A 21,177-nucleotide genomic window follows, 5' to 3' on the forward strand; every position below is an offset into this window, starting at 1 on the left:
GCAATGGAGGAAGAAACTGCCCCACCTTGACTAGATGGAAACAAGAAGGCAGGCAGGTGAGGGCTGGCTATGTGCAAATCGAGGTTGGTGGGGCAGTGCCCCATTTGCCTCAATGGACCAGCCTCCACTTCTTCCTACAGGTGCAGAAGCGCAAGTTTGCTTCTCTTTTGCATTGTACATGAAACAACAAAGCCTCCTGCAACGTTGACGTGAAGGACACTTTACGACTACAGCGATAAATGCAATGAGATTGAAAGAATGTGATCAGATTCCTTTCCTTTATTGTGAAATTATCCCAGAGTGATCTTTGGCAGGCTGGCAAAATGTTTCTGTTTGACTTGTATACTGAGCAACCAGGATTGGAAGCATTATACCATTCAATGGAAAGATTGGCCACTTCTAAGAATTTCTAGCCACATTTATAGCCTGCCCTTGAGGAGCCCAGGTGAGCACGCATATAATTTATCCGTGTGGATGGGGAAGGGCAGAAGCTCAGTGGCAGAACGTATTCTTCGCATGTAGAAAATGAATCTAATCTAGACGGTTCAAACCCCAACATCACAGTTGTCAACAGGTTTACCACACCTATCAGTCAATCACCCATTCCCACCACCCTTCTGAGTAATACCCCTCCCCACCCTCTGACTATACATAAGGGTCTGGTGACTTCTGTTTCAGTGTATCTGAAGAAGTGTGCATGCATGCGGAAGCTCATACCAATGACAAACCTAGTTGGTCTCTAAGGTGCTGCTGGAAGGAATTTTTTTTATTTTGTTTCGATCTCCAGGGAAGTGGAGGAGAGAAGAGATATCACAAGTCAGAGTAGACCAATGCCATACTTCCTCAGGGCTGGTGCATCAGGAGCTGCTTTCTATTTTTCAAACGCTTATTTTGTGGTACTGGTAGTCATAAGCTACATGTATACCAAATTTCAGCTTCATACTTCATTTAGAGGTGCATTGGTAATTTCAAGGGGAAAATACGTTCACCAAGGAATCATCCTACACTCAGCAATGTGTTTCTAGCACTATTGATTCAGCACCATGGACAGAGTACGGGATCACCAATTCAGCACCATGGACAGCGGCCACATGGCTTTGTGTGTACAGTACTGTATGGTGGGAGAGAACTGTAAAAGACCTATTGGGAGTTCGAAAGCAGTTTGAAAGCATGTCAAAGTGCAAGTAGATAAATAGGTACCGCTACAGTGGGAAGGTAAACGGCGTTTCCGTATGCTGCTCTGGTTCGCCAGAAGCGGCTTTGTCATGCTGGCCACCTGACCCAGCAGCTGAACGCCGGCTACCTCGGCCAATAACGCAAGATGAACGCCGCAACCCCAGAGTCGGTCACGGCTGGACCTAATGGCCAGGGGTCCCTTTACCTTTATAATACTAATAATAGCTTTATTAAAGCAAACAAACAAACTCTTCCCAGGCTTTTTGCATCACCCAGAGCAACCTGAAAGAATATAACACACACACATGTACAACCCAGACATAAAACAGCATTATATCAGAAATATGTTGGGCAGATTAAAAAAAACATTTTAGAATGCGGGTCTACCATATAAAAATCATGGCAAGTATCCAATGATAATTTCTCCCCCTGCATCTTTGCCTAATCCCCTTTCTAAACCATTTAAGCTACTGGCCATCACCCAACATCTTGTTGCAGAAAATGTTGTAGATTAATATAGTATTATTCTATCTGTCCTGAATCTCCTATGAATCAATCCTATTGGGTGAAGCTGGTGGGTCAATGAAAGAAAGAAAAAGAGGGAAGAAGGAGAGAGATGTGCTATCTGCACACCGTCCCACATTTTAAAAAATCTCTTATCAGTTGTTTGCTTTATTCTTGCAGTTACTATTAATATATTTATTTATATCCTGCCCCTTTCCCCAGACCCAGTGCTCAAGGTGGCTTAAACAAACTGAAAGAACACAGATAAAAAACAAAAAGCTAAAAACATATATAAGATCATCATTACAAAAAGTAATTAAACACTAATAGAATTAAGACACGACCTAAAAGGCAGGTAATAAAAACAACACAGCCCTATTAAAAGCCATTTCCTAACCCCACCCCACAAAAAAAACCCATTCAGTTCCCAAAGGCCTGTTGGAATAAAACCGTCTTCAACTGCCCATGGAAAGACAGCAATGAAGGAACCAGGCTAGCTTCTCTAGGGAGGGAGAAGTCTAGGAGCTGCCACCAAGAAGGCCCACTCCCATGTCTCTACCAAGTGTACCTGACAATCTTAGAGTCAAGACAGTTCTGTATGGGAGATACAGTCTTTCGGATAGCCTTTTATAGGGTTTTATAGGTCAAATCCCACCTCTCCTCCCCACAAGATGGTGTTTGTGGTTCTCCTCATCCCCATTTTTATCCTCACAACAACCCTGTGAGGTAGGTTAAGCTGAGAAACTGTGGCTGATCCAAAAGTCACCTGGTGAGCTTCATGGTTGTGTGGGGGATTTGAACCCTGGTCTCCCAGGTACGAGTTGGACACTCTAACCAGTGCACCAAACTGGTTCACATGTCCTTGCCTTCCCTAACTTGGGAGGGGAGATTGTGCTTGGTGAGAGACTTGTTTCTGCTAGCTAAAAAACCAGGCAGCTTCCACTCCAGCTGAACCTATTTCAGAAGATTTTCCGGATAGAGTCACCTCTGACCTGGCTGCACACGGCGCACTCATCAGAAAGAGCCTGCCCATCCAATACCGAAATTATTTGCCTTGGTTCTGACTTCCATCCTCCAGGATGACAGCTGGAGGTATGGGAAGTTGAGTATTTCAAGAGCAGTCGGCTGCATCGGAACTTCACATAACTTTTGAACTCCCCACGAACCATTTGTAAAAGGCCACTGTTCTTTTCAGTTTGGATACTACAGCTCTCAAACACAGTCTCTGTGCCTGGCATTGTTCCCTCACTAGCCTTGACTTCAAATGTCTTTCGCTGCCCCCCCTCCATTCAGTAGCATTGAATCTGAGTCAGAGCTTAAATGTGGAACGACATATCTAGGGAGAGATTTTGCTGGGAGAGGAGAAACTGATCTGTTAGATTGGTGGGCAGCCGGAGACATGCCCTCTGGGTTTTTTTCACCCACAATAACGCAGAAGGGTAGGTTGCTTATTTTATTTTTATTAATTAATTAATACGCAGGTTATATACACCACCTGGCCATCAAACTCACTGGATGACCTTGGGCCAGTCACTGCCCCTTAGCCTAACCTACCTCGCAGGGCTGTTGCAGAGATTTAATGAGGAAGGGGAGAACCATGGACCCCACCTGGAGCTCCTTGGGGGAAAAGGTGGGGCATAAATGCAATAAATAACAGGGCTTAATCATAAAAGAATACCAGTGTGGTGCACATTGAGGAATACATGCAGTACAAAGGGGGGAAATACAAAATAGGCTCACTCAGATTCAACAAGCAGAAGATAGCACAAAGGTGTCTGCTAGTGCAGGGGGCTCCCCACCTCCCCGTGCAACCCCCCACCCCCAATTCACCCTGGATGTTCAAGAGAACCCCCAGACAGTAAGCTGAGGGAGAGAGGAAGGAGGATTGGTCTATCTGGCGAGCAGAAATGCTTACGTTGAAAGAACAGTCAGAAGAGTGTGATGCTGGATTCCTTTCATAGGGTTGTATCCTGTGTTGGTCACACTCAGAGTGGACCCATTGACATGAAAGGGTACGACTTAGAATCCTAGAATTGTAGAGTCGGAAGGGACCCTGCGGGATCATCTAGTCCAGGCATGGCCAAACTTGGCCCTCCAGCTGTTTTGGGACTACAACTCCCATCATCCCTAGCTAACAGGACCAGTGGTCAGGGTTGATGGGAATTGTAGTCCCAAAACAGCTGGAGGGCCAACTTTGGCCATGGCTGATCTAGTCCAACCCCCTGCAATGCAGGAACGTGCAGCTGTCCCAAACGGAGATCAAACTTTCAACCTTGGCATTATCAGCACCAGGCTCTAACCAACTAAGCTATCCAGGCTGACTTAGGTCCATTAATTTGGAAATGGAACTGAATACCAATGCATATTACTTTGCTTACTTCCTAATGTGCAGTGGGGGGGTCCCTCTTTGAATGGCGATGTGTATTATTTCACTTATTTCTAAATGTAAGCCTTCTCGGCTGCGCTTGGAGTTCGTCCTGCTCATCCTGCTGAGAGGGGCCCTGGGCTCCTCCCTCAAAGTTCTGCGCTGACAGGGATAGACAGCAGTCAGCAAACTAGCAGGCAACGCAGGCCAGGCACTAAGGCAAGCAATACTTCAGCACCACGGACAGCGGCCAAGCGAAATAAATGCCCGTCAAAGGCTAGCAAGCCGCTCAGGGAATTCAGAAGCCTCTTGAACTAAGAGATACAGTGGCACCTCCAGAACGAATTAAGTTCTTAACCCGAGGTACCACTGTACTGTGAAGACATTGAGTCCAGCTATCTGATCTTGAACTGGTCTGAGTCTCATGTTCTACAGACTGAGAAATATAAGAACATAACAAGAACATTAACAGATCAGGCCCAAACCCTGTCTGATCTATCTGAATAGATGGAGAGCAAAAAAATAGAGCTGTAGAAACTTATAAGGTTTTATAGAGGGGGTTTTTTGGGGGGGGAAGGGTTGCAGGAATGTGGGGCTTCCAAGTCAACAACCAGTGGGTTGGTCTGGTTGCTGTCGTGAGAGGTGCAGTTAGTGGTGGGAGCAGAAAACCAATTTTGTTTTAGAGGAGTGGAATAATTTAAAAAGATGTGAATGCCTTTAAGTGGGTGTGCTTGGAACAGGCAGAGAACCAGAGACACTTATTCACTACTCCAAAGCACTGGGATGGATGCTAAAGTTAAGTTTACAAAAAGGTGGGCTGCTCTGGGTCAGAGTAAGACCTTTGGAGGCCCTGAACACTGAGAAGATTACAGTGACAACCACAGATGTAAATAAAAATAAATAAGGAATCAAAAGAAAAAACAACAACAAGGGGTAGAGTGTGGAATGTAAAGAAGACTAACAAAGTTCTGATCTCCCCCAAAATGACTAAGGTTTTTTTGTTTTGCTTTTAAATAACAGGAACCTGGAAAACAGGTAGCTGCTTTATACCCAGTCAGAACCTTGGGTCCATCTAGCCCAGGAATGTCTACACTAACTGGTAACAGCTCTCCAGGGTTTCAAGCAAGGAGTCTCTTCTAGCCCTACCTGGAGATACCATTGGAGATTAAATTTGGGACCTTCTGCATGCAAAGCAGATTATATAATTTAGCACTGGGGATGTTCCAGAGCTGGGAGGAAGAGGGAACAGAGGAGGAAGTGATCTAGCACATTCTTTGCATCTGTGCTTTTGCAAAAGGTACCCAGATGAAAAAAAGTCAGCACACACAGGCTGCTGAACTAGGTGGGCCTTGGACCGGATCCAGCCCCATGGGGCTTGTGATGTTCTTAGGAAAGCTGGCATGGAGGAACAGAAGGGAAAGGAACCATGTTATGATGGAGACCGGCTTTCCTTATGTTCTGAAATAACTCAAGGGGGAGGATGGCTGGGAAAAATCCGGTGCTCCTGCTTGCAGGCATCATCGGAGCTGTTGGCATAGACAGGGGGATGTGTGCAGGAAGAAGACCCCCCCCCCAAGCGCTTCGGAGTGGGGTCACATATTCATGCCAAAGGAAGAAACCTGGGGCGGGGGTGTCTCCTTGGAGAAGGCGCCTCTAGAGCAGGCCTTACGCTCGGCAGGTAGAGAGGCAGGCATAGGAAGCAGCCGGCGCAGGCTGCGCGCAGCCCGGAGGGCGCCCCTCGCCCCCTTGCGGAGGGCGCCCGGAACCACACATCTCCACCCCCAGCCATCCACCCGCACCGCGGGAGGCCTCTCCGTGCCAGGGGGGCGCCTAGCGCGGCGTCGCAGGGGCCGCCTCTCCCGGGATGGACGAGGCGAGGGGCACAGAGGCGCGCGTGGCGGGGGCTGCAGAGCAGCCAAAGCTGCCTGGCCAGGCGGAACTGGGCGCACGCAGCCGGGGGGCTTCTTCTCGGCCGTGGCGGACGTGCCAGCCGGTGTGTCCGGTGGTCGCCTTCCTCCTCCTCCTCCTCGGCTGAGCGCCTGGCGGCTCTTCCCCGGCGCTGGCACTAGGGGTCCCCTAGCCAGCCAGCCTGCCTGCCTGCCTGCCAGCCCCTTCCTGTGCGGCGGCGGCGGTGGCGGCTGCTGCTGCTTGCGGGTCTGAGCAGAGGAGGAGGCGGCGAGCGCGAGCAGGCGGGCGGTGGGGAGGGGAGATGGGGGGCCCGGCCGGTCTGTAGCGCCTCCCTCCTCCTCCCCCGGAAGCGGAGGGGAAAGCAGGAGGAGGAGGGCGGCGGAGTAGGAGGAGGAGGCGGAGGAGGAGGAGGCGGCCGTGGGTGGCGGCGGTGGCGGCGGGGAGGGCATCCCGAGCCCTGTGGCCGGAGGGGGCCCGGGAGGTGGGAGGGAGGGGCGGCAGGAAGGAAGCGGCGGGGAGGAGGAGGAGAAGGAGGAGGCGGCCGGGGGAGGAGGAGGAGGGAGGGGAGGCAGGCGGCCGGGCAGGCGGCGGCGGCGGAGGGAGCCGGGCTGCCGGCCCGGGCAGCAGCGAGGGAGCCCGGTGGCGGCGGCGGCGGTGGAGGAGGCGGCGGCGGCGGCGGGGGGCCCCGGCGGCGGAGGTGATGGCGGCCAAGTCGGACGGCAGCGGCTTCTCGCAGCTGCACAACCTAGACGACCACCACCATCACCACCACCACCATCATCACCACCTGGCCGGGGGGGCCGCCGCCGCCGCTGCCGCCGCCGCGGGCCAGGGGGGCTGCGGTGGTGGCGGCGGCGGCGGCGGGAGCTCGGACGACGAGGCCGGCGGGAGCAGCTCCATGCACATCTGCCACTGCTGCAACACGTCGTCGTGCTACTGGGGCTGCCGGAGCGCCTGCCTGCGCAGCCTGCTGGGCCGGGGGGCCGGAGGAAGAGGGTCGGGGGCCGGAGCCACCGACCCGCTGGCGCCGGGGGCCGGAGGTGGCGGCGGAGGAAGCGGAGGCGGCGACGGGCCGCCGTCGGCGGGACTGGCGGTGGAGCGGCCGTGGCTGGACTGCCTGTGGATCGTGCTCGCTCTCCTGGTGCTGGTGGGCGACGTGGGCACCGACCTCTGGCTCGCCCTCGACCACTACGGCCGCCGCGACTACCTGTGGTGCGGCCTGACGCTGGCCTTCGTGCTGCTGCCCTCCGTGCTGGTGCAGATCCTCAGCTTCCGATGGTTCGTGCAGGACTACACCGGAGGAGGCCTGGGCGCCGTGCAGGGCCTCACCAGCCGAGGGCCTCCCATGATGGGATCCGTCGGGGCCGGCCGCCGAGCCGGGCATCGCCACTACCACGGCGCCGGGGGCACGCCCGGAGCTCAGCGCCTCTGCAGGCTCTCCGTCTGGATTTGGCAGTCCGTCATTCACCTGCTGCAGATGGGACAGGTCTGGAGGTAAGCGGGCTGGCGGGGCGGGCGGTGGGGGGCTCCCTGCAGATGGGGGGAAAGAAGGGTGGTTAGGCTTCTGTCGTATACCCCCCTCGCAAATATATGTATGTACATGGAGGCAGGTTGGACAAGGCCAGCCTCCAAATGGCAGGTGGAGGAAGGATGACCTCAAAGGGTTATTGGATGCACTCAGGTAAAGGTGTTCTATCCCCCCCAGGGCTTTTGAAGAAGGGAGCAAGATCAGCCCCCCTTCCAAGTAGAGACAGGAGAGTGACCCTCACCACTTCTCAGAAGGGCATGAGGGACAGTGGTGGGGGAGGCAAGAGGAAGCCCCCACACACACTTTGCACATCTTTTGCCTCAGGAAAGGGTGACCCCCTCCTTCCTTTTTGCACCTGGAGGGTGAGGGAAAGGAGGAAGGCAGACAGGTGACAGGTGGAGCAAGGTGATTTCCCTGCAGAAGCTTAAGCAGGACTGTTTCTATGAGCTTATTCCTAGAGAGAAGGAAGACCCAGGCCGGGGAGGGGAGGGAGGGAGAGGTGTACCCCCATCTCTAGATGCATCTGCTGGAGTCATGGGAGAGACTGGGGATGAATGCCTGCCCCCCCCCCTCCTGAAACACAGGTAGGGAAAGGTGATCACATCTTCTGATTCAAGAGCTTCTGGAGAAATGGGAGGCCAGCCACCAGAATTTGGGCCAGAGATAGGGTGAGCTAGTCTTAGCATTCACTGTGGTAAAGGATACAGGCTTAACCCTCCTTCAGAATATTTCCTGTAGGCACTATGAGGAAATAGGATACCAGAATAAACAGATAACAGGTTAGAGTAAATGTGTACCTGGAGCCCTCTCCCCTCCCCCACCTTTTTTTTCTTTTTTGCAAAGGATGCACACACAGTATATAATTGGATGTAGCAGGAAAAGGGGGTACTTTTGATGCAATACCTATTCCCAAACTTAGTCCCCATCCCCACCACAAAAAAGCAGCAAGACTCACCTCCCAGATTGCGCTAGTGCAGTTGGGATATTTAAAGAAGGAAGGTAATTGCACACCGCTATATAAGTTTCATAGATATTGGGGTGAGGAGGGATTTCCCCCCCCCTTCCAAAGACTGAGTTCACCCCATAAGAGAGGACCCATGGGTATAGTTGCCCTTGCATACTGGCACAGAGGAGAGGTTATATTCTGGGGCAATTGGCAGGTTCAAGGGCATCACCACAAAGCGGGTCACCTGAAGAAGACATCTGGCCAAGTGTCTTTAGATCTAGTCTGGATAGAAAGGGTGTTCTGCACAGCCTCTAAAACAAAGTGCCATTTTGTACAGGTGGACATAGGGAGGACTGCCCCACAAAGGTAATTCTGGGGTGGAGAATTTGGCATTCTCCAAGACTTGGAGATGGAGAGGATAGGAAGTCAAAGGATAGGAAGGCCAGCCGCTGGTCCTCTACACACTACTGCTGTACTACAATTCCCATCATCCCCTGGACCATTGGTCCTGCTAGAAGGGGCTGATGGTGGTTGGAGTCCAACAGCACCTGCAAGGCCTGAGAGCCTCATCACCTTGTGTGGAATGAAATGCTTTTGGAAAGCATGCCTTAAAGCCATCATAGCAGAGAGGTGAAAGACATCTCACCCTAGATGTGTCCTGGGATGATAGAACTTTTGTAAGCATTTCCTGGAAGAGGCCTTTTTTTGGACCCTGGTCATACCTTGAACCCAGACATGCATTTATGGAGCCAGCTCTCTCTGTGTGTGTAAGAAGTTTCACATGGTGCCAATGCTCCTGTTGTGGTGAACCGCAGGTGAGGCTGCAACCTAGTTGTAGGTCCTGACCCACCAGCTGAGGACCCGTGGCCTGGGAGAAGTGGGAGGGGGGCATCTTCTCCCTTCAGCCCTCCTCCATTTGGAAGGCACCAAGGTTGTAACCCAGCACACGCTCCCTTGGGAAGGAAGCCCCATTGGACATAGGGGGCTCTACCCTTGAATAAGGAACATCTCTGGGGTGCAGAAAAAGAAAGTACCTTACCCCATATTTTTCTGGGGCTAGAAGACTGAATTTCCTTAAGGTGTCTGCGTGTGGCAGAGACTATTTAAAATGCATTCGTACCAAAGAGAGAGAAAGCCATCCGAGAGGAGGAAAGTGTGTCCTCTAGGATGGGCCTTAATGATTTGAGATGTCCAGATAAATTCTCTGCACATGCAAGTGTGAGCAGAAAGTAGGGCAAATGGGAGCTGGGAGAGATGGCTCCCTCTCTAAGACGTGCACATAGTGGAGAGATGGAGGCATCTTTAAGGGGGGGGTGGAATTCAGAGTTGCAGCCACCAAAGGGTGGTTCACCTCCCAAATGCAACATTATATATAGGCCCAGAAGGGCTCTCTCTCTCTCTCTCTTTACCTGCTATGCACAGAGCAATGAGGGCCTTTAGGGTCAGCTCCTCAAGAGAAGACCCAATCAGCAATATCCCAAAGAAAGTACAGGTGCCCCGACCTCACATCTCACACTGGAGGGTGGCCACAAGTCTTCCCTGTAGGACAGTGTTCACGTGTGGATTGACGTGAGGATTTGTGAATGTGGAGCTAGACTCCCTCCTCCCCTCCCTGTCCTTACACCTCCCTCCTCCCCAAATTCCACCCACATGGTTTGGCTACGTGAAACCGGAGTAATGAGGAGGACAGTCGATGCCGCTGCCGGACAGAGGGGGAGCTCTAGGGTAGGGCTGGCTTCGGTTTTTTAGAGAGGAACTGTGGGAAAAGATGCAGAGGGTGTCCTGGAGAGACCTTTGCTAAGATGGGAAACCTTTGCAGGGAGAAGATGGAGAAGAAATGGGGGGGGCTGCAATGAAGGCCTTTTCGGTGCACCCACCCAGGCTTGCTCAGCACCTTCCCGTTTCTGCAAATGTGGGATCATGCATCTTATGTGTACACGTCGAACCCTCGGGGTTTTTGCAAATTACAATCAAAAAGGGGTGGTCATAGCAAGATGCCAAAGTGAATGATCTTTTCATCTCAAGTTTTTGTGCAGAAATCTGAGCGCATGAGGCGTTCTGGAGAGACTCTGGGCTTACGTAATCCGAATCGGGGAGGGTGGAATAAAGTTTGAAAGATGAAATGGTTAGGAAGCCTCTTGCCTTAGAGATGTGCCTGTGTGCGTACATGGCTGCCTGCTCATCCACATGCGCGCATGAAATTAGCAAGTGGAACAATCTGAGCTCTCTTCCTTGTAATCATTTGTGTGTGTGTGTGTGTGTGTGTGTGTGTGTGTGTGTGATGAAGATGTAGTCAAAAATAAACAGGAGGAGTTGAGGAGGAGGAAATGAAATGTAGGGTTAACCGATGTGTTCGTTTAATGACTGCCATATATATATATATATATATATATATATATATATATATATATGGTGAAATAAGGAGGGTGGAGGGGTAGATTGTAACAATTTGAATTGGTTGAAGTGGGGAGGGGAGCAGGGAAATGGTTGATGCCCAATGATGGTTTGATGCTCAGTGATGTTCAGATTAATTGGAAGGGCTAATCCAGCCCCGGCAGAATTCTCTGGATTTGCTTTGAACCGATTTAAGATGGAGGCAGCCTCTTTGAGAGGGTGGGGAGAAGCCAGGTTGGTGCTGGTGTGTGTGGGGGGGACATCCGAGGGGGGGGGAATGGAGATTGCACAGCAAAGATCGTTCGGAGGGGGGCAATGAAGGAAGGAAAGCACCCGCTTGTGTGTGTGTGTGTGTGTAGCTTGTATGAAATTGCAGCCCTGGGAAAAACACAACGGTGAAAACATGCATCACAGCAGCGTAGATTTTCTTGCTTTCCCGAAATGTCATTCACACCTCTTCTTGCAGAGGAGATCCCTTTTGCATGGCCTTATTTTTCCATGTTAGTGTGTTTAGGGGAAAGCAAAAGGGTTCTCCTCCCCCCACACACCTTCCCCAAGAGATTTCTGCTTTGCTTGTGCCACGAGAAAAATGGATGTGTGCCAAGTTCGTTTCTCCTCCTGTGATGTACCCAAGCTCCAACCACATGTGCCAGTCCTCAGTAGCCGCTGGAGTAAAACACGTGTCTGGCACGTTGTGGGTCTCATTTTGGGGGGCAACTGTGTGAGTGCTTAATGGTGTGTAAGGCGAGGGCTAATCCCGATTCCACCTCCTTTCCCCACCCACCCTTCCCAAAATCCTGTGCCACGTTGGAACAAACTGTGCTGGTGAGATCCTGAGGATCCGATGGCACCCCAGCTGGATTCACGACATGGGACCACGCATTGCCTACTGTGCTCTATTGCGCTGATCTCAGAGGCTCTGAATATTCATTGCAACCAAGTCGAACACACCAAGAAAGGTTTTCCTCCAAACTTTGCTATCTGGAAAGAGGGATGTGGGTTAAAACTGGCGCACGTTGGCTCTTTCGCTATGGATTAGCAGAGGAAGCTCTGTTTGGAATCCCGGACAGCCGTCATATCTGTTGAACAAATGCGTAGAGGTAACCACCGTCAACCTTTCGTGGTTGTCATTTTGTATATTCTTAATTTTTTTTAATGCCTCCTCGCTGGCTGTTATGACCGTCATTTGAATTACTCCTGGGTGCCGTCGTGTGGCTAATCCGTACAGACACTGTTTAAAGCTGCCTTTGCCAGCGGCTAAAATCTTTGCATATTGGACTGGTGAAATGTTTGCATTTGGAGGGGTTTGCTGGGGGAGAGAGAGCGGGGGCTGACTCAGTCATTGCAAACGAATCAGTCTCAAGCTTGCTTACCTTTCATGGTGATTGAGGCGAACGGAGAGGGACGCTAGCTCACTGGTATGGCACTTGCTTCACATGCAGAAGGTCCTCGGTTCAATTTCCAGCCATGTCTGTGGAATGTCCCCTGCCTGAAGCCTCGGAGAAACACTGCCAGTCAGTGCAGCCATTATTGAGCTTGAAAGACATAGGGGGCTGACTCAGTTCAAGGGAGCTTCATATGCTCTTACATTTGCAAACTCATGCTTATCTATAATACTTGTGTAGGGATGGATCTACAAACAACACATGGGTTCTTTTGTAGGGAGGTTGATGTTATAAATATATGAACCAAATTGTCTAACATGCTCTATAGAGGCATTGACCCTATTGCGAAAATCATTGTGCGGTAGTAGAACTTTTTTCCTGGTGTCCGGAGCTGATGTGGTGGCAAGTTTAAGGTTGCTGTCACAGAAAGATCTAAGGATCTCTCACTGTGAACAGGGCATTTTGGGGAGGGGTGTGTGTCAATTTTTTATATTTTTTATTTTGCAGGGGAACAAGTTTATACAAAGGAACAGGTCTGGGGGGGTGTGAGGCAGGGGCCCAGTTTGCACGTCACTGTAAACTATGGGTAATAGTTTACTGGTCAATGCAAAAATCTGTGCCTGGGTGTCCAAACTGGGGGTTATGGTTTGTTTCACTCCAAAAAGCCACATTCCCCGGTTCAGACATAATGCTAAGCAAGGGAATGTGGTATGTACCCCCCCCCTAATTGTGGTAGAAGTGAAAAGCAAAGAGACCAAGACATGAGTATGCATGGTAAACTATGGTTTGCCATGACACGTGAATAATGCCAGCATCTGAAATGTCAACAAGGAAAGTCTTAGAAGACTTAAATATTGCCATAGCTGCAAACAGAGATTTTATTTTTTTCTGGAGTCAAGGGTACACAGTACCACAACCTCTTTTTGTTGTGTGGCACTTAGCTTACTGCAATAAATTCATGGTGAGTACCGGCACCTATTTTTCTAGGAAAAAAGCACTGACTGCAAGAATGTTAGTAACTGCAAGATGGCACACACTTGTAATTCCTACTGTACAAGAACTCAGTCAAACATGGTACATTGCAAAGGTGTCCTAAATTAACAGAAATTGTACGATTGGGGGAGATGGGAAAAGAAACAGTTTGAAAAACCCTATCCTCCTTTTGTTACGTTTATGCAACAAAAGTTTAAAATTCATTGATTGGATGCCTTCTCACTGCGAAAATATGTTGTGATTTATTTCTTGTCACATTTTTATCCCACCTTTCATTCAAGGAACTCAAGGATCCTTTCTCCTCCCCATTTTTATCTTCACAAGATCCCTGTGAGGTAGGTTAGACAGAGAGACCATCACCCAGTGAGCTTCATGGCTGAGCAGTGATTTGAACGCGGGTCTTTTAGGTCCTAGTCCAACATTCAAACCTCTACAGCAAACTGGAATGTTGTAATGTTTAGGAGGTGATATACAGAGACTGATGGTTAATGAGAGCAATAAATAATGACGTTGTGTATTAAATATTATTATAGCCAGACATTCCAAGTGTCAAACAAGTACCATGAGGGGTGTGGCTTGGGGAGACTTTCGAGGGCCAGATAAAGATGTCTGGAGCGCCATATTCAGCCCCTGGGACTGAGTTCCTCCTACTTTATTATAGAGGGCAAAAGTAAAGGGTCGTCATGAGCAGATGACAGCCTCCCCAGATTTCTGCTGCCGGCCCAAAATGCTGTCCTTTGCTCAGGGAAAGGGAGTACGTTGTCCTGTATCAGCCACCCCAAAGTGGCACGCGGGTTCTTCGTTTCTCATGCGGGTCTACCTTTTGTTTAAGCCGTGGCCGCAAGTAGGTTAGTGGGTCATAATTTGCTCTGTCCTGAAAAACATAAGAAGTTTAGCTTGCAGCGGAGGCTGTATAATTTAATCCCCCTTCAGTCAGCAGCAGATTGCGGCGTGGTGTGTCCAGAACGATGCGGATTCCCAGCTGCCCTTCTGGTGGACGGTTGCCAGAGGGAATCCCGCTCAGTTTACGTTTGAAGGTGCTACGGGTCTAGTGTTGGCAAATGCTCATCTGCTCGCATGCAACCCCAGGACGAAATCAAGGTCACAAAACTTGCCCTGTAGGGTGGAAGTCCTCCTGCTTGTGTGTATCAAAGGAGGACAATGCCACCTTTTCTGCTTCAAAGCTGAACATTGGGACAGATAATCATCTTTACACAGCACATAGCTAAACTGTGGAACTCGCTTCTGCAAGAGGCTGTGAGGGTCACCTGCCTGGATGGCTTTAAACAAGCCTTGGGCAAATTCATGGAGGAGAGGGCTACCAATGGTTGCGAGCCACAATGGCTGTGCTCTGTCTCTCCATGGTTGGACACAGTAATTCTTATGAATATCAGTTGTTGGAAGCCACAGGAGGGGAGAGAGCATTTGTGCTTGGATCCTGCTTATGGCTGTGCCACAGGCATCTGCTTGAGTGTTGGTCTAGTTGACGATTGGCCTGGTCCCTCAGTCTCTGCCTTTGCTTTTTGAATGATGACTCAGAACAGCAATTCACTAGTACTCTTCACACAGTGCGTATTCTGTTGGTGAGATTTGCTGCCATGCTATATATAGTTCTGGCTGTGGCCGTTAGCCATGATGCCTCTGCAGAACCTCCACATCCAAAAGTAGTCTATCTCTGAATACCACTGGAAGGGAGACAAACAGAGGGGGATATCATTCATGCTTCGCTTTTGGGCTTCCCCGAGGCATCCACCTGCCACTTCGGGAAGCCAGGTGGGTCAGCTTTTGCCAACCTGATGCCCCCCCCCAGATGCACATGTTGGCAGGGCCTGATGGGACTTGTAGTCCCGAAAATCTGGAGGGTTGTTGGCCAAGGTTGGAGCCGTTGTATTCTTTCTCTATTCTGCTGCTCAGCTGTAGAGAATTGTCTCTAGACACATTTGTTCTCAGTTTCTCCTAGGTTTCAAATAATTAACATAGAGGCGTTCAGGCAGGTGAGGTTGTAAACATTTTTGCGGGCCATTACATTTGCAGGCTCCTTTGGAAGTCAAATGTTACCAGTTTACTTCCTGGTCCAAAAAGATTCAGGATATGGGGGAAGGTGCGCAGACATACTGTATTAAGGAAATAATACTAGTGTCTACAAAAAAAACTTGGCGTGATTTACGAGGGTAATAAAAGCAAAGAATGAAAAAATAAATAAAGCAGGATTATGCTTCTCTGTAAAGTGTCTTCTTCTTCTTCTTCTTCTTCTTCTTCTTCCTCTTCCTCTTCCTCTTCCTCTTCCTCTTCCTCTTCCTCCTCCTCTTCTTCTTCGGTGATCCCTCGTAGCCGAGTAAGATTGTTTTCCATGAACACGGTTTTAACAATGAGTCTGTAAGTGACTGTGGAGGCCAATTCTGGATCCACATGTGCTTCCACAGTGGGGACATTGGTTTCCAAGCAGGAGTTGATCATGGTGAGGGTTTGCCAAGTGTGCCTTCCTCTTAGCATGTTTCTTCCTTTTGTCCTGAGTTTGGGCATCTTCGAAGTCCACACATAATAAAAATAAAATAGAAAAATGCCTTCCAGTAGCACCTTAGAGACCAACTAAGTTTGTCATTGGTATGAGCTTTTGTGTGCATGCACCCTTCTTCATGCACACGAAAGCTCATACCAATGACAAACTTAGTCTGACCAAACTGCGAGAAGCAGTGGAAGACAGGAGTGCCTGGTGTGCTCTGGTCCATGGAGGTCACAAAGAGTCAGACACAACTAAACAACTAAACAACAAACAATGTGCTACTGGAAGGAATTTTTCTATTTTATTTTTATTATGTTTTGACGACAGACCAACACGGCTCCCTACCTATAACTTCAAAGCCCATTACACCTTTGGTAAAGGCTGTTCTCCAACTGGAGCGCTCACGGGCCAGTGTTTCCCAGATGTTGGTGTTTATACTACATTTTTTAAAGATTTGCCTTGAGAGAGTTTTTAAACCTCTTTTGTTGACCACCAGCATTACACTTTCCATTTTTAAGTTCAGAATAGAATAGTTGCTTTGGAAGACGATAATCAGGCATCCGCACAACATGACCAGTCCAACGAAGTTGATGTTGAAGAATCATTGCTTTGACACTGGTGATATTTGCTTCTTCCAGTACACTGGCATTTGTTTGCCTGTCTTCCCAAGTGATGTGGAAAAAAATTCAGAGACACCATTGATAGAATCTTTCGAGGAGTTTATAAGTGGTCCACGTTTCACAAGCATACAGTAAGGTTTATAGTACAATAAAGTGTACTGCTGATCCAAGCAGTAAATGAGAGAACAAAGCTGCATCAAGTTGATCCTAGTCAATGGAGTGGTATGAACTTTGGAACTCCCTGCCGGTTGATATCAGGCGGGTGGCTTCGCAGTAGTCTTTTCGGCTCCTGTTTAATACAGTTTTGCTTATGCAAGCCTGTCCACAGATTCTAACCACCTTTTTGAATATTTTAATACTTTTTTAAACAGTCCCTGGATAATTTTAATGTTTTATTTTAAATTGTTTAAAAATTGCAGTCATGTGGTAGATACATTTTGTTAAATAAAATAAAATAAAGAAATATTTGGAGGAAAGTGCTGAAATATTTGGAGGAAAGTGCCTGAAAATAAATGCAGATGAGCCAGGTTGGGGGGTTCACAGCCACTCACCCTTGTCAACAACAACAACAACAACAATTTTATTATTTATACCTCCCCCAGCCATCTGGCTGGATTTCCCAGATGAGCTACAGAATTCTGAGCAAGTTGAAGTTTCTGAGTCATCTCCAAGGACAGCCCCACACAGCATGGCAGCAGTCCAGAGGAGATGATAATTTCGTGGATGGCCATTTCTTTTTTTGGTTGGTAAAGAACAGAAAAAGGTTATCACAAACAGGAAGGTCAGAAGGATAAGGGTAGAGAATCAAGAGGTGGGGGGAATAAGGATGTAGGGGGAAGAAATTTATGAAATAAATAAATTTATGAAATAAATAAAAAATGGTTTGGAACAGGATGAAAAGAGAACAGTGATTTATTCTTATAATGGGACCACATGAGGTATGCCCACCGAAATAGAAATAGTGAAGGAAAAATAAAAGTACTTTTTCATATGCTTTAAAAATAGTCATAATTAAAAACATAATTAAGAAAATAAGCCAGCAGCTTCCATTATAGAGATATGGAAACTTCCTGCACAGTATTTACTGTGGGGGTTTTTTTCCAGAAGGGTAAAAAACATGCTAAAGTTATTTTTGGTCATCTGCATACTATCCCTTGCTTTTTCCTGTAGGACTAATTGCAGTCATTAGCAGTCACAGGTTTACCATACCCATCCAGTCAATTACCCATCTCTTATTACCCTCCTACTACCCTCCTTCCCACCCCACCCTCCCACTATATATAAGGGTCTCATGACCTCTGTTTCAGTGTATCTGAAGAAGTGTGCATGTACACGAAAACTCATACCCAGAACAAAGTTAGTTGGTCTCTAAGGTGCTACTGGACAATTTTTATGTATTTACTGAAGAACTCTGTCGTAGGTTTTAGGGTTGTTTTAATAGTCCAGGAAAGATACATAATTAAATCTATTGGGGCTGCCAGGAATAAGGACTGCTTTGGACAATAATGAAGTTTCTTGGCCAGCCAGGTACGTATTGATGGCTACTAGCCATGGCGGCAAAAGCACAGACTTCCTGCTGAAATAGCTCTGATTGCCAGATGTTATGGAGTAGTGGGATGGCTGCCACCATCCTGGCTGTTGTTGGAAGGATGCTGAAAGGATGCTGAGTTGAATGGAACATCCTGTGAGCAAATGACTCTTAAGTTCTCATGACAAGTTGGTACAGGCCACGGCATGGGTGAAGGGACCTGTCCCCCTCTAGGTGTTGTTGGACTACAACATCCATCCTCCATGACCATGTGGGATGGGGCTAATAGGAGTTGTAGTCCAACAACATCAGGTCAGCACCAACACTTTGAATTGTGCTCGGAAATGTACTGGGAGCCCATGTAGGTATTTCAAGACCGGTGTTATATGGTCTCGGTGGCCGCTCTCAGTCCCCAGTCTAGCTGCCGCATTCTGGATTAGTTGCAGTTTCCAGGTCACCTTCAAAGGCAGCCCCACATAGAGCCCATTGCAGTAGTCCAAGCGGGAGATAATCAGAGCATGCACCACTCTGATGAGACAGTCTGCGGGCAGGTAGGGTCTCAGCCTAACGTACCAGATGGAGCTGGTAAACACAGCCTTCATGGACAGCTGTGAGTCCAAAATGGCTCCCAGGCTGCATACCTGGTCCTTCAGGGGCACAGTTACTCCATTCAGGACCAGGGAGTCCTCCACACCAGCCCTCCCCCTGTCCCCCCAAAACAGTAATTCTGTCTTGTCAGGATTCAACCTCAATCTGTTCGCCACCATCCATCTTCCAACTGCCTCCGGACACTCACACAAGACAAATAGGGAGAACCCTGATGTGCTCAGATCCTGCTTTTGGATTTCCCACAGGCATCCGGTTGGTCACGGTTGAGAACAGGATGCTGCACTAGACGAACCACTGTCCTGATCCAGCAGGCTCTTCTATTACATCTACTACACGTTTAGCACAGGGGATCAAAAAGGGATTAGAGAGAGGGTGGTAGCCTTCTCCGGGTATGTGATGTCACAAAGAAGAGAACATAGATTTGTCTTGGAGGGCAAGGCAGGATCTAATGGGATTAAAGTACATGAAGGTGGTTTTTGGTGGAACATTAGAAGAAAGCTTTCGATGGCAAGAGCAGGTCAGCCGTGGAACCAGTTGATTAGAAGGGTGGTGGGCCCTCTGCATCTGGAGGTCTTGAAGGAGAGACTGGACAACCATCCATTGGGCGTGCTCTAGCTCAGTGTTAGAACCTCAGGTGTATAAGCTAGCCGCCAACTGGCTCCTTAAACCAAGGTTGCAGTCACCAAAATGAAATGTCTAGTTAGCATTTTTGGCCAAGAAAGCTCTAAAGCAGGCACGTCCAACAGGTAGATCATGATCTACCGGTAGATCACTGGACGTCTGTGGTAGATCACTGGCTCCCCCCCAAAAAAGAAGCTCACCAACTTTGGCTCCCCTAAAAAAAGCTCAGCAACTTTGACCTGAACCCCTAAGAAACGGGCCTTCCTTCTCCCAAAAAGAAGCTCAACAACTTTGACCTGAACCCCCCAAAATGGGGTAGATCACTGCCAGTTTTTAACTCTGTGAGTAGATCACAGTCTCTTGGGAGTTGGCCACCCCTGCTCTAAAGCCTAATTTTTCAAATGACGGACTGCCTGTGGTTGGTTCTCAGTTAAACATCTGGCTAGTCCAGTGGACAACCTTGAGGTAGGGTAAGAACTTTGAGAACTTAAAGCAGAAAAGTCACTTTATCCAGGGACAGTCCACACTATATTGGCCTATTCCTACCTCTTTTTCTTATTGGTGACACGGACCGTTCGTAACGTAAGAATATTCTTCACAATTCTGAGCAGGGCAGCGGGGGTGGGGTAAGATGAAGACCAGCTACAACAATTAACTATAATGTAATTCACTGCTCTGGCTCAGGCTGAATTTTGTTTCAGGATTATTACCTTTTTGGATTGTGCAGATAAAGTATAATGGGTAGAATTCTGCAGGATGTATTGCTAGTGTGTGAAAACAGTCAAGATCCAATGATTCCCCAGGTATGTACCTCCAGATGGTGGAGATGTCAGGCATCATCCTGGTGGCAAGGCATCTTCACTTGGTGGCAAGTGTCCCAACAGTCAGGTGCAAAAGGCGCCTGGCTCCTGGCTAGTTTCGAAAACTGCTCTTAGAATCATAGAGTTGGAAGAGACCACAAGGGCCATCCAGCCCAACCCCCTGCCAAGCAGGAAACACCATCAAAGCATTCTAGACATATGGCTGTCAAGCCTCTGCTTAAAGACCTCCAAAGAAGGAGACTCCTCTTTATTGAGGGCCAGACTAGATGACTATCAGCACCCTCCACAGTGCTTTGATCCTGTGATTCTTACTCCCCAGTTCATTGCTCTCCTCTGCGGTAAACTCACCAATCCACCTTAGGCAAGCGGCTTGGTCTCAGGCTCGGCAACCCTCAACCACAACTTGGGAGTGATAAGGCTGACCTACTTGCAAGTTTGTTATAAGGGTTGCAACAAAAATAATGCACGCAAAGAGCTCGAAGTGCTCTAAAAGCACCCATATAAACGATAAGCACCAGCAACAACAGTAGTAGAATTATTAGCATCATCTCATCAAAGCTGTTTGTTTAGACTACGTGAATGACGCGTCTCCGGGCCTGATAGTGACTGTGGAAGGCATGTGTTTGGGTGTTGCACGTGTATGCTAAACGAGGGATGCTTAAAAACAACAACAACACAGCTCTGGAATGAATGGTGGAAGCGAAACCCTCAATATATTTAGAAGAATGGAGAATTGTTGCACACGAGCCAATCCCATGGTTTTCTTGGCTGAGCCTATGATGTCTCATAGTCTCATGTGCCATATGGGGCAGGAGCCAGGATTCTGAATGGCCAGCCAGGGTGGCAGAGAACACAGCCAAGAAGAGGGAAATTCAGTCTGGGATCCGGCAAGTTGCAAAGGCAAGGCAGTGGGGTGGGGAGAGGGGCCGGGAACCAAGCTGTATGGTGTCGGGTGTTTGGCTCAGCTGCAATGATGGCGAGGCCTGGGCAGCTCTGGGTGCACCAGCAATGATGTTGCCTTGATGGAGGTGGACAGGATTGTGGCTCAGGGGTAAAGCACATTCTTTGCTTGCAGACAGTCTCAGGTTGAATCCCTAAATTCTCCAGATAGGGCTGGCGAGAGACTCTCCACTCCTCAAGTAAAGATATGGAGCATTTAAAGGTGCAATGCTCTGATTTGCAGCTGTGGTTTATAGCATCAAGCACATCAATGGGACGTCCTCAGCCAGGGACCTCTGGAGTGGTTGGCAAAATGGTTTAGAAGGGCTTCTGTGCA

At 48.8% G+C, this 21,177-nt stretch overlaps 1 protein-coding gene and 1 long non-coding RNA gene across 3 annotated transcripts in view; one reads left to right on the forward strand and one right to left on the reverse strand.

Moving 5' to 3' along the window:
* LOC148686471 (uncharacterized) overlaps positions 1 to 21,177 on the reverse strand; it is a 425,644-nt gene that overhangs the window by 74,132 nt on the left and 330,335 nt on the right. The gene's annotated exons all lie outside the window — the stretch shown is intronic.
* Positions 6,654 to 21,177, forward strand: part of XKR6 (XK related 6) — a 150,678-nt gene continuing 136,154 nt past the window's right edge. The window contains exon 1 of the mRNA XM_060273160.2: positions 6,654 to 7,447. Coding sequence (XP_060129143.1) covers positions 6,654 to 7,447 — 794 coding nt within the window. The remainder of the gene's footprint in view (positions 7,448 to 21,177) is intronic.

This window comes from Zootoca vivipara, chromosome 3, assembly GCF_965207765.1.
Source record: "Zootoca vivipara chromosome 3, rZooViv2.hap1.1, whole genome shotgun sequence".
NCBI lineage: Eukaryota > Metazoa > Chordata > Lepidosauria > Squamata > Lacertidae > Zootoca > Zootoca vivipara.